Source organism: Chrysochloris asiatica, unplaced genomic scaffold, assembly GCF_000296735.1.
Source record: "Chrysochloris asiatica unplaced genomic scaffold, ChrAsi1.0 scaffold00003, whole genome shotgun sequence".
Lineage (NCBI taxonomy): Eukaryota > Metazoa > Chordata > Mammalia > Afrosoricida > Chrysochloridae > Chrysochloris > Chrysochloris asiatica.
This window is the reverse complement of record NW_006408521.1, coordinates 24,718,171-24,739,086: the sequence shown is the minus strand read 5'-3', so window position 1 is coordinate 24,739,086 and position 20,916 is coordinate 24,718,171. Positions and strand designations below refer to the sequence as shown.

At 41.8% G+C, this 20,916-nt stretch overlaps 1 protein-coding gene across 3 annotated transcripts in view; it reads left to right on the top strand.

Annotated features, from left to right (window-relative positions):
- The window catches only part of HPSE2 (heparanase 2), an 869,616-nt gene that overhangs the window by 798,185 nt on the left and 50,515 nt on the right, over positions 1 to 20,916 (top strand). For all 3 annotated transcript variants that reach the window (XM_006831233.1, XM_006831232.1, XM_006831231.1), the window contains one exon: positions 16,783 to 16,928. In XM_006831233.1, coding sequence (XP_006831296.1) covers positions 16,783 to 16,928 — 146 coding nt within the window. The remainder of the gene's footprint in view (positions 1 to 16,782; positions 16,929 to 20,916) is intronic.

Genomic DNA, 20,916 nt, shown 5'->3' with positions numbered 1-20,916 from the left:
AGATTTAGTGCACCATTAAGAATATTTAGCTACTGAAGTTACACAACCGTGTCATGGTTTGCACATGCGTGTTTGTTGCTATTGTCAGGTGCTGTCAAGTCCGTTCCGACTCAGCAACAACAGAACAAAACACTTCCCAGTCCTGGGCCATCCTCACAATTGTTGTTTGAGCCCATTGTTGTTGCCGCTGTGCCAATCCATGTGATTGGGTGTCTTTCTCCTTTTCACTGGCCTTCCACTTTACCAAGCCTGGTGTCCTTCTCTAGGGACTGGGCCCTCCTGACAAAGTACAAGAGACGAAGTCTGACCATGCTCACTTTGAAGGAGCATTCTGGCTGTACTTCTTCCAAGACAGATTTGTTTGTCCTTCTTCCCCAATATCATAATTCAAATACACTGATTCTTGGACAGTCTTCCTTGTTCATTGTATTTCATTCGTCTCAGGACAATGTAAATACTACGCAAAACTAGCTCAACTGTTTTTATTTCACTTTTTCATATGCATAGATTCTACCAATACTATACCTTGAACTTGTTGTTGTTGTTAAGTGCCTTGGAGTCGGTTCCGACTCACAGTGACCCTGTATAGGGTTTCTGAAGAGCAGCTGGTGGGCTTGAACCACGACCTTGCAGACCAGCGCATTAACCCGCAGCGCCACACCAGAACTCCATACCTTGAACTTAGTGACAAGGAAAGAGTGAATAGAAAAGTTTCCCTGTCTTTCCCTTTCCTTCTATGTTATGATTTTCAGCAAGTGATTGACTAAAACAAGGAGGTAGCATGACTATTAAAGGATCTGATAGGGTTTCTTGGTCATTCGTGTTTTGTAGAATTCCTTTTCCTGCATTCAAACAAGTTCTGATGTAAACAAAGAGTATGGTTTCTTGGAGCTGTCTCCTCTCCCCACTTACTCACTCACAGATGTGACACACTTAATCTTGTATTCACTTTGAGTGTAATTAAACTCCCATGCTTCATGGGTCCACCAGAATTCAGCATACATGGGGCCTCACAAACACTATCAATTGGGTAGCAAGGAACCAAGGGCATGTGTAGTGCACACATACCCTCTGCTGAAGTGCATCCTCCAGTGTCCAATTGAACTTCACTTACAAAACACAAGTTCAACAATGAAATTTCTAAGAATTTCAAGATGGCAACCGTAGAGCATTAAGCTGAGTAAGGGACTCTTTTGAGTACATGACCCTGCACAGGTTGTATACATACAAAGTCTGTCCTGGGACTAGGAAAATGTTATATTAAAAAACAAAACAAAACAAAAAACACTGCCCTTGATTCGATGCATTTGTTGTTGTTGTTAAGTGCCCTTGAGTCTGTTCTAACTCATAGAGACCTATTTGGGTTTCCAAGGTGTGCACCACTGACCTATGGTTATCAGTCCAGTGTTTGTCCTACAGCACAACACTAGGACTCAGTAGCGACCATATATAGGGTTTCCAAGTCTGCACATCTTTATGGAGTGGCTTGTGGGCTTGAACCTCCAATATTGTGGTTAGCAGCCCAACACCTAACCCACAGTACCACCAGGGATCCTTGGGAAACGTTTATAGGGTTGATTAATTGAGAGAAAACATGGGTGGAGCAGGAACTCTCAACTCTGCTAACAGAAACACTTTGCATATAATGAAAGGCTCCTAATTTACTAGGCTTTCTAATCCTAATTTTGTCGAGAGTATCTGGAAAAAAAAAATTTTTTCCCTCTTTGACTAAGGAGATAGTTCAACAGGGAACTTCTATGATGTGGATGTGAGAGACCAAGCAGTGAAGCTCTCCCACATGTAGGCTTAATTCCTAATCAGAACTGAAATTTTAAACACAGCAAAATTAAAATAACATTTTCCCCTCCAGTTCATTTTGTGTGGAAAGTTTGGCTTTATACAGTTCAAGACTTTCGTCATTATGCTTTTGCAAGGATCAGAATTACCAAATTATGTAATGAGATTTGTAGTAATGTCTTCAGTCAGGCTTCAATACATTGTTTTCAGCCGGCAGTTTTCTGGAATTGGGCATCACTTTGAACTTTGAAAATTCACAGGGTGAAATGAATTCTATTTCATTCTGGATGTCTGCTCCAAAGCTGCTGCGCTTTCCAACTTCTCCAAAGTCTGTGACGCCCCATAAATGAAGCTCTTTAGATTTGTAATCACTGGTTTCCAGTACTCAGGGAGTTGTGTAGGAAAATACCGGTGGTAGTTAATGAGTTGTTACTGTGGCTTCCTATTTGCATTTATTAAGAATAAGAATATATGTTTTTAAAAATTCATTCTCCAAACTCTTCCCATCACTATCCCTAATTGCCCTTGAGTAGTAAAGATGAGGTAATGGCTAAAGATTGAATAGTAAGGACAAAGTGATGGCTGAAAATAAAAACCCACCCCGTGGGCTCTGTGCATGCTCAACAAAGAAGTGATTCTTGTTCCAGGTCATAAGACAGCATCCATGCAGGGAGAATGAAGCACAACCCAGGAAAATCATGCTGTATGTTGACCACTTGGGTTCATCTCATTTTGACTACATTTTCTTGATATGGGTTGGGAGTTACCCAGTTTGGCATGATGGGTTAGCCAGTTACTAGAGTTCCTTTTTACTTGGTGTTACTAAGATGATTGATCTTCATAATGGCAACTCTATGTGGGGTTTGGGAGAAGGAGTAGGTTTTCTGCCTTCTCTCTCCACTATCTGTAGCTCCCCTTTCCATGATTCCCTGAGGGCAGTGAACTTTGTTCTGTTTTCTCTCACCTTCAAACTGCCTGGTGCATCTCATTTACTCTTTTGCTCTTCAGAAACAACAAAGCACTTATCAGCAACCATTGCAGCAAATGGAGGGTGACCAAGACTCTCTCTTCCCAGCTTGATTCCTTACTTCCTTATTCATAGTTCTACACTCTTGTCCTGGCTCCAGGGGATAGTAATCTGCTTTAAAGACTGCCAAGTTAACTATTTTTAAAGAATCACATAAACCCAAATATCAATGAAAATATCTTAAGAACCATTATTGATGCCTGGTTCGTTTTTAAAGGACAGATCAAATCTTGTACCTTGAAGTCCACTTTACTAAGTGATTTGTTCCACTCAAGTATGTGTCTTGTAGAACAGAGATCTGAAGTCCTGAGACCCTTGATTGTTGTTGTTTAGTGCCTTCGAGTTGATTCCAACACTCATAGCGACCCTGTAAAGGGTTCCCAAGGGGTGGCTTGTGAGTTTGAACTGCCAACCTTGTGGTTCAAACTGACTTTTTGGTCCAATGTTTTATCCCACAGTGCCACACCAGGACTCCCAGAACCTTAATAGACTCCCTATAAACACAGCAAGTTTTTAATCTACATTTGAGAAGTGAAGTGTGATGTTATTTGGAACCATTTCTGGAAAATCAGGTTTTTCATTCTGTCTGTAAATGGCCTTCATGTCTGTCTGTCTGCTGTAACCTGCATAGCATTAGCGTAGTGGTTACAAATCGGACTGCGAACCTCAAAATTAGCAGTTCGAAACTACCAGCTGTTCTGCAGGAGAAAGATGAGGCTTTCTGCTCCTGTAAAGATTTACAGCCTCGGAAACCCTTGTACAGGGTCAGTATGAGTCAGAACGGACTCCACGGCACATAACCACCACCAGGAACAAGAGGAGAGATGAAAAGACTAGCCTAGTTACCTACAGCCAGCATTTTGTTCCCCTCTTGAAGGAACCTGAAACTAGAAGCACCTCAAGCATCCAGGCATAGAAAACCCATCAGTGTTCAGAGCAAGTCAAAGGAAATCCCCTTCTCTTAGTTCCAGTTGAGTTCTGGAAAGGGTGGACCCACAGAACGGCTTTGGTTATGCTTTCCCACCGGTTACACATTGTAGCCATTTTAGGTTCAGCCATGCATGCCAGATTAAATTAAATGCTTTTTTTAAAAAAATCTCCAAAGCAGGGAAACATCTTTCTCTGACTGGTTTTTTCTTTTTTTTTTTTTTTTTTTTTTTGGTGCATATTTGTTAATGAGCATCTGCACAATAAAGATGTGGTCTGCAGCTTGTTTTCCAGGGAGCCCAATGTGGTTCTCCTAGGTATCGCTGCTGCTCAGCGATACCTTCCTACTTTGATGGAAGGGGCTGCAAAAGAGCTTGTAGGCAACTTAATGTTCTACAGGCTTTCCTAGAGCTGTCTGGAAGAGACTACCTTACTTTTGTATTCTGGATCACCTGACTGCAACAGAATGTCTGTCAAAAAATGTCTCTCTGGTGGAGTTATATTGGTTGATCATGATGTTGCCCTGTTAAAACTGTGGTCATATCTGCTGCTGACTTGATTCTACTCTTTGTAGTCAGAAAAGTGCTAGTATTATGCTACCCTGGACAAAGGAGTGCGCCAAATTCTCTCCAGTGGCCTTCTAGAAATTTCTCCACTGGTTCAGGTTTTGTAGCCTATCTAGAAAGCAATGCATTGCTACAAAGCCTCTTCTCTAAGCAGCTCTTGTGCACGGTAACTTTCCTGACTAGTACAAATACTTTTGGTAGAGAAAAACGTACGTGATAAAAGGAGGGCAAGGCATTCGAGTGAGAAGAGCCGCTCCAGCCCACGGGAGATTGCACAGCTCTGCCTAGCTGCATCCAAAGGCTGCCTCGATTAAGAAAGCAAATGTGGGGTCTCAGAGGCAACTCATGCATTTTCTTTAAAGTCTATGTGGCTTTAGACAACTAAGCTCTAAGCTCTTCAACACGTGAGGCTGTATCTTAGTTACTCCTAGTTGCCCTGTTGCAAGGATACAGCAAATCCCCACTTTCCTGACACCAAACTGTATTGATCATTCACATCTACTCCACTGTGTTCTGACCCCAGCTGCAAGTCCAGCACTTTTCCCTCTGACCCCAACAACCTGGAACTAGGTCAGATCTCACAAGTTAGAGAACACAGTCCTCCAGCTTGCTCAAGACCTGAAATGCTTGGGGCACGCTCCAGAGTCCTCAGACACCCTCACTTTTGACCTGCTGGCTACAACGTTGGAGTTTCCCCCCTACTTACTCAGGATACCAGTGGAAAGCTCAGGGGGTCCCAACCCCTTCACTCTGAGCTACTGGCTCCCACTACTCTCTTGGGTTGATTAGATGATTCACCAGAACTACACACAAGACCCCCTGAGTGTGCTCTACTTGCAAGGAGAAGTTTATTATAGCAGAAAGAATACAGAAGAGATGCCTAGGACAAGGTCTGGGAGGAGTTCCCAGTGCTGAGGTTCCAAGTCCAGAGCCTTTGTTGGGGCCTCATTTATGTAGACCAGCTTGATTGAATCAGCCCCATTCTCCTTGGAGGGATGTTATGGGTTGTCTGTTGCTATGGGTTTGTCTTTCCTGGTCAGCCTTCACGAGAGTCACGTCATTAGCATAAGCCCTCCGGTATAGTTTGGAGGCTGTTGGTGGTGATGGCGGTGTGCCGTGGAGTCAGTTCCAACTCATAGCAACACTGAATAGGGTTTCCAAAGCTGTAAATCTCTGCAGGAACAGAAAGCCTCATCTTTCTCAGTGTCTCCCATTAAAGACACTAATTACTGGGGTAATTCCAAAGATTTTGAGATCATCTCTCTTTGAGTAAAGTTAATAGTAAATCCAATGCCAGGACATCATAGGTGCTCAGCAAATGTTGAGGAAAAATAATACCTAGCCACAAAGTCCTTCTAATTTCTATCCACCTGTTTCTAGTCATGGAGTCCTGGCGTAGCACTGTGAGTTAATGCACTGGACTGCAAAGTCAGTTTGAACCTCAAAGTCAGTGGTTCAAGCTCACCAGTTGCTCCTCAGAAACCTTATACAGGGTCACTATAGGTTGGAACCGACTCGACTGCACTTTACAATAACAAGTTTCTGGTCACGGGATAAAGCACTGGACCAAAAGGTTGGTTTGAACCATAAGGTCAGCAGTTCAAACTCACCAGCCGCTCCTTGGAAACCCTATACAGGGTTTATGAGTTGGAACTGACTCCACGGCACACCGCCATCACCACCAACAGCCTCTAAACTATACCGGAGGGCTTATGCTAATGATTCAACAACACTTAACAACATCAACATTTCTAGCCAAGGCAGGACCTTGCTTCTAGCTGATCGTCAGAATCTTGGTGCACACGTGTAACTGGTCCCTGGAGTCCTGATGTGGCACCGCTGCATGTGGGTTAATGTGCTGGACTGCAAGTTCGGTTTAAACAGCAAGGTTGGTCGTTCAAGCTCATCAGCCACTCTTCAGAAGCCCTATATAGGGTCACTATGACTCCATGGCACTTCACAACAAAGTTTCACAGACTATGTAGGCACTGACCTCGGGGTCCTGGTGTGGCACTGTAAAATAAGCACTAGGCTGCTAACCACCAGGTCGGAAGTTCAAACCCGGCAGCCGCTCCTCAGAAGCCCTGTACAGGGTCTGAACCAACTGGCCAGCATTAGCAACAATGGTTTACTGACCTTTGGTTTGTCGTTGTTTTGTTTTGTCTGGGGAAGGGGAGGAGCTGTCTGCTCTGCCTTCCTGCATTTCCATCTGTAGATACTTTAGCTTCCACTTCTTCTCTTTTGATTGGTTAACTGCTTGAGTTATGTCTTAACTGTCTGGAGCCTTGTTTTGCCTACCATCATCCTTTTGTGAATATGTTCTGATGCAACACATATAAGCACATGTGTTTCTAGAAGACTATTAATGACAACACCAGCTAATTATATCTACTGCTTACCAGGTACTGGGCTGATGTCTTTTGTTGCCGTATCTGGTTAATATTCCCACAACCTCATGAGGCGGTGGTGGTTGTGGGCCCCTGGGTTGGTTCTGACTCGTAGCAACTCTATATATGGTTTTTGAGGCTGTAAATCTTTATAGGAGCAGAAAGCCTCATCTTTCTCTTATATAGTAACTGCTGACCTTGCCGTTAGCCCCCCAGCTGATAATCTACTACGTCACCAGGGATTCTTTCATGAGGTAGACACAAGTGTCTTACTGCTTTACAGATGAAAGTCCTGAGGTTTGGAGGGTAAGGAGTTTGCCCAAGGTAGTGGCCTCACTTGTGACGTGCTGGAGTTAAACTCGAATCCAAGTCTAGCTCCAGTTCTTGTCACCAATAGCATAGCCAGAAAAAGCACGTAGAAGAGGTCTCCTGAAAAAGAGACCATTTCACCACCAACAGCCCTCTCGCTCACCAGAGAACATGCACCCCAGGAGAGCCCAGTCCACTGGAGCCAAACTTCAGTTACAAGTTTTTGGTTCGGACCAACTCCTGGTGAAAGCTGTCAGGCACACTATGACAAGACCTGGTGCTCCCAGCATGACTTGCAGCCATCCTCTCGGTGTTTTGAGAAGAACTGAAGGATTATTTGGGGCACAAGGTATTGGGAAGGAAGCTTTCCCTCTCACTCCTACTTTCTGAACAATAATCAAGTGCTGATTATTGGTTGGCAGTTCAAATCCACCAGCTGATCCTTGGAAATCCTATGCAAGGTTACTTAACAAGAACAACATAAGAATATATGAGACGTCTTCAAAAGGTTCATGGGAAAATTAAAAGGTAATGGAATTTTTTGACTTTTTTCAACCCCCTTGTATAACACAGACATGTGACTTAGTGGAGGTTCAATTCACTGAGAAAGTGACCCTTGAGCTAACATCTTGAGACCTACATCTGTATGTCTGTGTGTGTGTCTGTGTGTGTCTGTGTGTGTGTGTGTTTGGAGAGGAGGGGTAAGAATAGGAGGTAATTGGAGAAACAGAGAGTCTCCGTCTGGGATGGGAGGGTGAAAGAAAGATCAATGTGCTTGAGCATGAAAGGTCAGACAGAGAAAGGCGAGGTAATAAGGGGCCAATTTGTATTAAAAACACTGGTCTTCAATCTTTCACCTACAAGCAATGGGAAGCCATTTGACACTTTTAAGTAGGGAGGTGAGAAAAATGGGTTGGAGGGGATTTCATTTCCTCTAGAGAGGACAGCAGGGAAACTGTAGCTTGTAGACTTTCCAAAGATGCTTTAGTCACGTGGAAGCGTTCTGGCTCTGCCTTGCAGCTCCCCCTCTGCGGAGGAAGTGGGAACAGCAGGGTTCTTCCCCTTACTAGTTAGCTCTGGCATGCGGCCACATGTAGTGCTAACAGCAACAGTGATGTTCCACTTCATTTCTTCTTGGCTTTCCAAGGTCAAATATCTAGATGAAGAGTGGCTATTGATGGAGCATTGTGCTCCTAGAGTAACAAGGGTATTGTGACTTAGGAAGTCACACTAGAGGCTCCATGAAGGAAAAGCAAGTGGCCATTCCACCGTCAGACTTCAGCACATGTTCAGCGCAGAAGCAGAAAGGCCCCTCCACGCTCCAAGCACCTTGCAGTTATGGTCTCGTTCCGTTCATCCTGAAAGCCCTCCCGTCAACTTCAGGGGGTGCATCTTCATTCAGTCAATGATTCACCGACTCAGAGAACCCTGACCGAGCTCCGTGTCTGTATTCACAGCCCCTGAGGACACAAAGTTAAACTCTTATCTCAAAGAACTTCCTCTCAACCTTCCTCAACATCCCCACCCCTGCCCAACACACACACGCTCAAACACACACACCAAGTATGTGTTGAGGGCACCTCGAAGCATAACTATATGTTGTTATTTTTAAGTGCCATTTAGTCGATTCCGACTCATAATGCCCCTGAATAGGGTTTTTGAGGAGCAGCTGGTGAGCTTGAACTGCTGACCTTGTGATTCAAAGTGACCTTGCAGTCCAGCACATTAACCTGCAGCACTACACCAGGACTCCAACTGTATAGATACTGCTTTGGGTTTCGGTTTGGGTTTGGCCTATTTGCTTCTTTAGGGACTCAGAACTACTTTTATGAGGTAAAACAAAGAAAGAAACTTGAAGGAATAAAGAAGATAAGCCACATTTTTAAAGTCCTTTTAGGCACTGTGATACATGTTTCTAGGTATATTATCTCATTAAACCTTGTGAGGAGACCAAGGTTTAAAGACAATAAATAATTTTCTAGGATTTCAATATATATCCTCAACAAATTACTTCCGTACTTTTATTTCCCTCCTTTTGTTCCCCCCATTGCAATTTTTTTTTTTTTTAATTAGAAGGTTTTCTTCTAAACTCCCAACACGTAACAAGTGGTTCTTGCTCATGTAGCATTTACTTCAGTCAACCTTGTTTTACAAAATTGTATACATGCAGCTTTGCCTCTAAGGTAGTAGAGGACGGGAAGATGTCTTATTTGTTTTATGTGCCTCAAGTCTAATGGAATATCTTGCATACCACTAATATGTGCTCCGAAAATGTTTCTAGACTAATGTATTCAAAGCCTTCACTGAGTTGGTCAGAGCAGAACCTGGGGCCACACCTGTCCCCCTTTCTCACCTCTGACTCTGTTGGATATTAGGAAGGGTCTTGTGGGCCTGCAGTGTAGAAAAGCCAGTTTACAAGTCAGAGTTATGAACACACTTTCACAGACCTTTCTGGTCTCGTGGTGTCCATTCCAGAGCTTTGAGCCCTTCTCAGAAGGCCAGATTCTAAGTTAAGGCCCATGCAGAGCCTGGAAATAAGATAAGAACTATCTGAGCAAGGAATTCTGGGGCCCTGGATTTGTTTTTGATTTTGTTTGTTTGCTTGTTTAGGGACTTGGAATATGTTCTGGATGTAGAACTAACTCCAGTGGGGATATGCCTTTGTCTCTGTAGTCTTCGTGCCCCAGAGAGAGGGACACAGCTAGAAGAGGACTTGTCCTTGGTCCTCTAAAGCAGAGACATTTTGCCCAGGTCTAGATTAGAGGAACCAGTAAATGTGAGAAGCAATGAGTAAAGTAAATAAGTGAATAAGTACAAAATACTTCTAAAACATAGGTTGATAGTTCAGACCCGCCAGCAGCTTCCTAATCTCATGAAGATTACAGCCTAGGAAACCTGTAGAGATATATGTACTCTGTCTCGAGGGTCGCTATGCCTCAGAATCAGCCCGATGGCACACAACAAGAATGATAAAAGAAATGTCAGAACTCAACTTCAGGGACATATCAGGAAAGGTTCGGTCAATGCAAGTTTGTTGATCTGTACTGTGAATGTGTTTTATTATGCGGTTGGTAGATTATTCTTTACTTATTGATCCTGGGAGGAACTTGATTTCACTAAACAAAGGGAGGGGAAGTTGAGAATAGAAGTTAAATCCTGATTTTGTTCTTGCTGTGACAGTAGCTGGTCTATCCAGCAAAGGAAAAGATTGTAGTATTTAAATAGCTATGAATTCTGTTTCATGCTCATTTTCTATACTCAATCTATCAATTACCAAGACCAATCACTTTTATCTCCTAAATATTTCTAACATCTCTCTTCTCTTTAATTTCCCCACCTCAATCTAAACTGTAATCATCTTTCATCTAAACGAACCTCTTAAATCGTTTTCTCCAATCTATTTTCTGCACAGCTGTGAAAGTCAACTTGCTAAATGTAAATTGAATAATGTCATTTCCTCTCTTAATATGCTGCAATGGTTACTCATTTGTTTTAAGATGAATTCCAAAATTATTAGCATGCTCTACATGCACTGACTCCTGTAATTCTATCTCACCCCACTCTTGCCTTCACTTCTGAGCTCTGGCCAAATTAATTGGTCTGCTTTCCGATTCTCACACGTGCCAAATGCTGCCCCTCCATCTCAGAGTCTCTGAATAGGCTCTTCTTCCTGCCCACAAAACTTTCTATCTCCTCTCCTCATTTTCCTCAAATCTTAAAGGTCACTGCATGAAAGACTCCTTCTCTGGTCCCCCTCCCCAAACTAGGTCATGTCCTTCATTATCTGGTCGTATAGAATCCTGCTCTATTTAGTCCTCCATTTTCATTAACACTATGGAAATTAAGTAACTAATTGCCTAAATCATTGCTTAAGATTGAACTTTCTTGATTATAAACAACTGAGTAGCATGTTCACCCTAAGGCCTAGCACAAAGCCTAAGCCTTAACTGTTCTCTTTGTTAAGTGCTGCCAAGTCGGTTCCGACTCATAGCGACCCCTGTACAGGGTCTCTGAGGCTGTAAACCTTTGTGGAAACAGAAGACCTCATCTTTCTCCCACTGGCATTCACATTTCAGTGCTTACCTTACAGAACCACTTCACAAGCTTAGTAAGCATTGCATAATTGAGTTCTAGTACCTTCTATAGGCTAGAATATGTGTACCTACTGGAATATAAGTATTTTCATGAGGTTAAAAACTTTAAGGAATAAAGAGAAGAATAAGGAACGTTTTACTTTTATCTGTCAGGCACTGTGATAGATGTCCCGATACGTACACACATCCTGACACTCTACTGGCTCACTAAATCAGGCAGACTTAGACCCCAAGGAACACATGAGGTTCAATGATTAATCCAGAAAATTCTGCAACTCTCTGTTGGTTTCTTTCCCTTTTCCTATTTATTTTGATTCCACATACTCCATATACTGTGCTTGTCTAGCTTTCAGACAGCAATTGACTATTTGACAAATAACTGAAGAAAAAGAAAAGATTAAAAACCTCTGTCTTTTCAGTGTTATCTGTTATTAGTTTTCCCTCTTCAGCTAATAAATGGGCACTATTTGTCTTCAACCTCTTCCCGTGTCTGATATACTTAAAGAATGTCTGTCTGTGTCTTTCTTTGTCCCTTGAAAATTGTAATGCAGTCTTTGTTTTGTTTTGTTTTATTATTATTATTATTGACATAAAAATCCATTATATTTGCCTTCCTTCTTGATGACTTTTATTGTCTAGAAACTTCTCATCATAGTTCATCTTTCACACAATTTCTATTTTTTGTTAGATGTGTATTGCAGTCTTTTTTTTTCCCCCTACCTGTTCTATGCATAGAAATACATTTTCCTTTACATGTCCTTTTTTGAGAAAATATTCAATTGTTTTAAGTATTTCATGATTCCATTGCTTTAGTTTTATTTATGATTATTTGGATGACACACATTCTTTGTAAAATGACAAGAAAGGGTGGGGAGGGAGGGAGGAAGGAAGGAAAGAAAAAAAATGTAATTTGATTCTGCTGAGAGTTGAAGGAGAGATAAATAGAGAGGAAGAGGGAGACTGGAGTAGGATAAGTGGAAAATTGATGGAAGGCCATGGATGAAGAAGTCTGACAACTATACACAGGGCAAAGTCAAGGTGAAATATACCATATTCACCTTGACTTTCAGACTAACATCAACTTACAGTCAGAAATCCATCCCTGAAGGAATTATGATAAACTCAAATCAAATCAGCATAAATCCGGCTCCCTTTGAGTAAAGCAGTTGCAAGAGCTGGCAGTGATATAACCTTAGCAAAGGAAACCCTGATAAATGCAGACATCACTTTTCCTTTATTATCTTTAATATAGTATTTGAGACATGATCTATGATTACAAGTGATTCTGAAAGCAAACATTAAGACAAGCAGCACCAGCAAATGCACCACACAACCCTAAAACTAAAACATGATCAGTAACTTCCATCAACCTATGAGTTCCCTGCTTATCTCAGCCCCTGACTCCTTCTGCCCAGCCCAAGGGAACCAATATCTGATGGTTATCAACCTCTTGCTGGTATACATATACACACAACTTTACTATAAATGCTTGTGTACTTAAATAATGTTTATGAACTAATTGGGAATGGATATGTTAAGAATCAAATGGTTTCTGATTTAAAAAAAACATTAAAATTAAAAAAAAAACATTTTCACCTTCATCACAGGAATAATATATAGCTGTTACCTAGACCACAGGGTTTCCCTGGGCATCGTTGGTGGTGGTGGTGAGTGTCATCAAGTCTATTTCGACTCATAATGACCCTGTCTAGGGTTTCCAAGGAATGGCTGGTGTGTTTAAACCACCCCCCTTTCGGTTAGCAGTCCAGTGCTTTTCCAACAGTGTCACACCAGGACTCTTCACCTGGACATTCTGTCCTTGAATTGGGGAAAGAAATGAAGACTTGAGTCCAGTGATGTACACTTTTGGAAATGGCGGTAAAGAGATGCATGACAGATAGTTTTCTTAGAATACCAAAAGGAATGTAAATGTACTCTGAAAGTGTAATGGAAAATCATTCCGTCTTGGAAAATCACTTAATCTTGGAAAGTCATTCAATTTTAGAAAGTCACCCAGAATTGAAAATCATTCAATTTTGGAAAATCACTCAATCTTGGGATATCACTCAATCTTGGAAAATCACTTAATCTTGTAAAGCCCCTCAATCTTGGAAAGTGCCTCAGTCTGCCAGCAGAATAAGGGTTTTCCTTATTGTCATGCTTACTAATGCATGCTTAGTACAAAAGTAGAAATAAAATGTCTTCTGGTCTCTGATTTTCTGAACATTCAAAAAATATTCCCTGTTTTTCCTCCTTGTAAGAATTTGTTTCCATTGTAAAAGATTTCGGATCATTTCTAAATACAAAAAAAAATATCATTGTGAACTTTCACCTTCGTACCTAGAGGGAAAGGAGGAAGGGAGGGAGAGGGAAAGAGAGGTAAAAGGAAGGGGAGAAATAATAGCACAGAAATGATATACGATAGGATGAATGGAAAACTAATGTTCTCCCATGTAGACTATCACATAATTCACAATAAAACATTAAGGAAAAAAAAAAGGAAAAAAAAAAGGAAGGGAAGGAAAGAAAGAAGAAGAAAAAAGACTCCCAGCTTTGCAGCAAATTTGCCCAGTATATCCTTTAATTTCTTGACTGCTGCCTCCAAGGCTGTTGGTTGTGAATCCAAGTAAAACGAAATCCTTGCCAACTTTTAATGTTTTCTCATCTTATCATAATATTGTTTATTGATCCAATTGTGAGAGTTTTACTATCTTTATATTGAAGTGTAATACATACTGAAGGCTGTAGTCTTTGGTCTTCATCTGTAAGAACTTGAAACCAGACAATAACCTAATCTATTGCCATCGAATCTATTCCAACTCATACTGAGTCTGTAGAGGGTTTCCAAGGCTTTAAATCTTTATGGGTGCAGAAACCTTGTCTGTCTCCTGCAGAGTGACTGATGAGTGTGAACTGTGGATCTTGTGGTTAACAGTCCAGTGCTTATAAGCCAGACAAGAAAGGTAAATGAGACAAGAAAAGATTACAAGGATTTAGTAACTAACAGAAATGACTCTAGAGAAAATAGATACAGCAACATGTAGCACAAACTTGAGACAGTCTTACAGAAGGAAACCAACTGGCAAATGTTGAAAAGGTTAAGATGCTTTATGATACTCATATATATATTTACCACAGTTTTTAAAATGAGAAAGTAAACAATAGATGCACAGAACTGAAGATGAAAAACTGACAAATAAACTCCTGAAACAATTGGAGCAGATAGAAAGAAAGAATCATTTAAAAGTGTAATTGAATAACATTTTCACAAGAGCAACTGGTGGTTTGAACTGATGACCGTGCAGTTACCAAACCAATGCTTATTCTACAGCACCACACCAGGACTCTTCTGGTCAAAAGTACTTCCCAAATACCATAAGTTAATGAGGAAGCCTACATTGGTGCATTTCTGGTAAAAGTTCAGATGTCAAAGATAAAACATGTCTCTTCTAAGCATCCTGGAAGAAAACAGAACTACCAAACTTTGAAATGTAACATGGGTATGGGCTCCATATCAGTGTATGTCCGGGCAGCCTCTTTATTTTGGAGTTTTGTTTTCTTCCAGGATGCTTAGAAGAGTCATGTTTTATCTTTGACATATGATAAAATGGTATGGAATGCATCTCAGTGTGAAGACAAAAAAAAAAAATTCACCACTGGACCAATTAACAATATCCCTATAAATAAAGATAAGATTAAAGTTGTAAAAAACTTCATTTTACTCAGGTCAACCATCAACACTCATTAAAGCAGCAATCAAGAAATCAAATGACATATTGTATTGGGCCTGATCCAAGCCATGAGATTTTCAATAACCTCAAGCATATGAAAGTTGAACAGTAAATAAGGAAGACCGTAGAATAATTGATGCATTTGAGTTATGGTGTTAGAGGAGATTATTAAAAGTACCACGGACTGCCAAAAGAACAAACCAATCTGTGTTGGAAGAAGTGCAGCCAGAGTTCTCCTTGGAAGCCAGGATGGCCAGACTTCGTCTCTCATTCTTTGGACATATTGTCAGAAGGGACCTGTCTCGGGAGAAGGATACCATGTTTGGTAGAGTGGAGGGTTAGAGAAAAAGAGGCGATGGATTTCACAGTGGCAGCAGTAATGGACTCAGGCGTAGAAACAATTGTGAGGTTGGCCCAGAACCAGACAGTGTTTCATTCTGTTGCACATAGGGTCACTATGAGTCGGTGTCGACTCAATTGCACCTAGCAACAACAACAACCCAGCCATAGAGCAAAAGTCATCCTCACCTCAAACATCTCTGTGACCACAGACACTATGAGAAAATGGTTCCAAAGTTTATTTGAAAAAATAGATGGGTAAGACTGATTTGAGCAAAGAAGGAAAAATTATAATGAAATAGACTTTGACTTCTAGATATTAAAATCTAAATTATTATAATTAAAATGATACAAAACTGATAAAGAGAGAAAGTGAGTTCAGTGAAAGAATAAGAAATTCAGAAACACAATTCTGTAGTGAGTGATACAGTATTTTTTTAAGGGTCTCCAGGAGCATAGTAGTTACATGCTCGTCTGCTAACCAGAAAGTCAGTGGTTCAAACCTACAAGCCACTCCTCAGGAGAAGGATGTGGCAGTCTGCTTCAGTGAAGATTGTGATTGTTAAGGACCATTACTTCAGTTCCAAGTCATAGTAGCCCTGTGCAGCGCTTCCAAGGAGAAGTTGCTGGGTTTGAACCACCAACCTTGTAGTTAGCAGTCCAATACATATCCTACAGCACAACACCAGGGCTCCCCTGCAAGAATGACAGCCTTGAAAAGCCCATGGGCCAGTTCTCCTAAGTCCTGTCGCATCCCTAGGAGTCAAACTTGGCTTGACATCAGTGGGTTTGGTTTGCGTACTATTTCTTACCAATATATGTTGTCGTTGTTGTATGCCATTGAGTCAGTTTCAACCATAGCAACTCTGTGTAGGGTTTCCGAGGAGCGGCTGGTGACTGTGAACCACCAACCTTACTGTTCAAACCGACTTTGCAGTCCAGTACATTAACCCACAGCACCACACCAGGACTCCTACCAATAAATAATGAGATACATAGCATCAAAGTTGTGGTGTGATATGGCAGTATGTGATAAAGATGAGCTTGGTGGTCAGTGGTCAGGCTATTTATGATACAGGGCTACAATAGCTAGTAAACTCTTTGGAAAATGATAAAGTTAGTAAGGAGTCCGACTTACGATCAGTCCTAGAACTGTGCCTCATAAGCTTTTCAATGGTTCTACTCAGTTTTACTCTGAAAGACAGGGAATCACTGTAACTAAAGGATGTTTTGAATGCTCGTATTGAATTCCCATTCCCAATTAAACAGAAATCATAAACCAGTATGCAAAGTAAAGCTGGAGGAAAATGAAGTTCTAAAATTTAAGGCCCAAACTGGTTGCTATTTCACTATGTGAAAATTTTGTGTTCATTTCTGCACATACTACCCTAGGTCTGTTCCATTTTACATTTCCCCAATGAGTCAGACAGTGCCAGCTCTGTTATCTACCCACAGCTGGGGTAAGCATCCTTGCAGGGTTAGGGTCTCATTGTTCATGATTCACTGCTGCCGATAAGGTGTTTTCTGGCTTGTGCCTGTCTGTTGAGTTTACTCAGAACACCTGAGTATGCACTCTCGCTGACTCTGCCTCTCTGTTCTCCTCAGGACTACTGGCTCTCTCTCCTTTACAAGCGTCTGATTGGCCCCAAAGTCTTGGCTGTGCACGTGGCGGGGCTCCAGCGGAAGCCACGACCAGGTCGAGTGATCCGGGATAAACTAAGGATTTATGCTCACTGCACAAACCCCCATAAGTGAGTTTTCACAAAGGGCACGGGACCACCACTCCCAGGGCTTGGGGCCCCTTTCAGAATCCGTGCTATCTGGGACAGATGTACTGCTCATTGCTCATCTTCCAGAGCTGAAAACTGCCTATGGACTAACTATACCTGCTGTTTGCAGGGTTTCAGACAATCTCTGGCACATAGACTTTTCTCAAAGCAAACCTTGTCATACTTCACAAAAGCTTTGCTTACTTATTCATTCAACAAATTTTGTTGTGAATTTTCTCTTTGATGTAATACCCCTGAGGCTTTTCCGTATGCGTAAACCTGAGTCCTGGTGTGGTACTTTAGGGTAAGCACTGGACTGTTTTTTTTTGCAAGGTTAGTGATTCAAACCCAACAGTCGCTCATCAGAAACCCTATACAGGGTCGCTATGAATCAGAAACGACTGTATGGCACTTAACAACAAGCCTGAACCAGAGTCCTGGTGTGGCACGTAAGGATAAACACTAGACTGCTAACTGCAAGATCAGCAGTTCAAACCCACCAGCCACTCCTCAGAAACAGGGTCTCCATGAGTTGGAAATGACTCAGTGACACTTAACAACAACAACAAGCATGAACCAGAGTACTGGTGTGACTCTGTAGAATAAGTTTCCTGCAAGGTGGGTGGTTCAAACCCACAAGCTGCTCCTCAGAAACCCCATACTGTGTCTTTATGAATCAGGAACGGCACTTAACAACAAGCCTGAACCAGAGTCCTGGTGTGGTGCTGTAGAATAAGCACTGGACTGCTAACTGAAAGATCAGTGATTCAAATCCACCAGCCACTCCTAGGAAACCTTATACATGGTCGCTATGAGTGGGAACCAACTTGATTGCACTTAACAAGCCTGAACCAAGGCGAGCGCTATAAACTCTACTCACGTGCACCAGTGGCGACTGAGGCAATAAGACTTACATGTGGGGGATGAAGAGCTAGTCCACAGAAACCTCAACCCAGACCAGTGCATGTCAAGCTGACCTCCCAGAATAAGGAGGGGCTCAAAGATCATCAGGCCAGCTTTAGAACCATTTTCAGTATTTCAAGAATCTTTTCAGCTCTTTTAAGATTTAAGACAATAAACAGAATCTGGGTTTCCTTTATTTGGCCTTAGAATTTATAAGCCTAAATTTAAAAATTATAACCACACTTATAATCCAGCGTGGTAATGATGTCTCCTTACCTGAAGCACTAATTGTAATGCTTTTCTTTAAGACAAACCGGAAAATTAATTTTCATAAACACATACAGTTTGACAGATAAAATGTTTAAAACATGAGGACCAGAAGGTAAAAATTTAAAACTGGGTCTAAAGTAAAACCCATTAGACCAAATATGGCTTTCTTGTCTCACTTCCTGGGGGGAGGGGGCAGAAGAGGCAGCCCAGGCAAAGAGAATTCTTTATCTCACTGCAGAGAAAATCTCATGGGGAGGAAAGGGCAAGCAAGACCCTCCAGCGTGGCCTTCATGCCCGTCCCCACCCCCCACCCCCCACCCCACTCCTGGCCTATCAGGGCTGATCAAGGAGGGGTGGACATTCAAAGAGCCCACAGTGGTCAGGTTACAGCAGACGTGCCTTCCCCTTCCTCTATGAGAGAGGAGCCAAGCCAATTCATTTATCCTGATAAGATTTTTCAAAGAATCACTTTGAGCAGAGCGGGGGCCCGGGCCCGTTGTCTTGTCTGTATATACAAGTGCCTATTGTGGATGAAGGGTCACTGGTTTGGGTAGAGGCCAAAAGGTTTTCAACATGCCCTTTGCTCCACAGGAAGCTCAGCCCAATAACTGACAGGAGTCACTGCTTTGTGGTCTTGGCCCGAAGTTATCGGATCACCACACAAGGAAACATTGTATTCCTTGTCTCTGCCCAACCTCAAGGGTGTTGTTGTTGTTAAGTGCCATGGAGTCGGTTCTAACTCATGGTCAACCCCATAGAGCGTTTCTAAGGAATGACTGGTGGGTTTGAACCATGAACCTTGTGGTTAGCAGCCCAGTGCTTATCCTACAGTATCACACTCAAAAAGTAGATTCTAGTCTCAGAGAGAACCAGTCCTCTTGGCACCTTCTGTCCCAGTTGGAAAGCACAACCGCCTTTGGATTACTGGTCTGAGAGCCCAGGGGAAAATGTCAGGAGCCAGCAGCCTCACAGGACTTGGTGGCCTTCCTGAGAACTTCTCAACAGAGTCTCATTCTAATTTTCCCCCTGATGCTCTTTAACATTCTCCTGGGAAGTTGTCACAAATATTCTGAGTATATCGGGAACTCAGAGCCAGTGTTACCTCCATTTTCATGTTCTTGGTGTCTAAGATAGGAAGAAGGTCTCTGTCAATGTTTGATGAATGAATGAATGCAGAAATAGGACATCAAGATGCTATTGCTGATTCATAGTAGTAGCTCTCGTCCTCGTTGATTTCACAACATCAGCCAGATGGAGGTGGTGAAGTGCTTACAAGTTGTGTTTTTCACTAGCTTCAGATTGCAAGCAAGTTACTCATTTACCAGTATTCTTGAGTTCCCTCTCTGCATCACCAGCTCCCCTCGGCTTGCTCCAGAAGGTCGCTTGAGAACTTCTTAGGGAAAACAGTGTCTGTTCTGTCAATGCCACCTTCTTTCTGCCCGTTAAAAAATCAAGAAAGAAAAGACTTTGTTAATCCATGGGACACCTGGTTCTAATGATAGTAATAAGGGAGAAGTTTTCATTCCTGTTAGATCCAAAAACAGAGTCCATGATGAGTTAACTGGTGACAGGTGCTGCCAGGCAGGTAGAAGGATGGAAAAATCTCATCTTCTCTCTAGGAAGTCAGATGTCCTGTCCGTGTCCCTCATCCTCCACAACCATCACAAAGTAGCACTATTGACTCATTAATCTTATTCGTGGCCTACGAGGCCAAGGTAGTAGACTTGGACAGAGTGGGCATGTTGGCTTCACACCATTCAACTTACACCAACTCTTGGGAAATCGATGTCCTTGGTCGAAACAGGGTTTGGAGGAGAAAACATAACTAGTGAAACGCAAAGACCAGAGAAAGTGTCTATTTTAACAACTCCTGTTTTCTGGTGTATACTGAAGACTTGCTTTTGGCAGTCATTGTCCCAGATAGTTACATTTATATTATCTTACTGAATTCCAAAGGTTCTATAATGTCACTCCTAGCATTAATGATGTAAAAAAAAATTACATTTGGAAAGAACCTTAAATATAACTTGGCCTAGAGTCCTGGTCAGCATGGGAATCCCTTCTACAATCTCCCTGGCAGACAGTCCTGCAACCTCTACTTGAATACTCACTGCTTCTCGGGGCCATCTCTTGCATTGTGGGTCATTTCTGAAAATTGTGTATATTCATATCCATACCAACAGGTGCTTTTCTGCTTTCTGTTCTAGAGTTAGCAAATTAAAAATTGTCACCCAAGATCTTCCTAATCAGAACACAAAAAAGTTTGGGCTGGGATATCTTTTCACAACCATTCTTTTGAGACAATGTATGTTTCTGGGGGGAGCCGAAACTCATAGCCAAATTCAGAACCAATTGGAACCTGGTGAATGTTGAAATGAAATAGAGTTTTTCAGGGTTCAAGTTCGTTTATTATTGGCAAAACAAGACTTCCTGTTTTTCAGAAGAAGTTTTTTTTTTTTTTTAAAGACGCATTAAAAAAAAGGTTCCTGAGGCATCTTGGACATCAAATGGCTCTTACAAAACAATATTTTGATGAGTTAAGTGTAAATGAATCAGAAACATGTGTATTAAATTTCCTTTATAATACACAGGGGCTTTGAAATTAAGGGGGAAAAATGTTTGGCAAAACATAACCTGACTCTTACCGAACCCAAAAAGTTGGAATTAGATTTGGAGACAATGGACCAACCCAGTGTTCAAGCACATTGACTTTCACTGGGAATGGCTAATAACTACAACATAGCATCCTCCCTTCTGCATCTCAGTCTTGCAGCTTCACCAGAGACATTTCTAGACT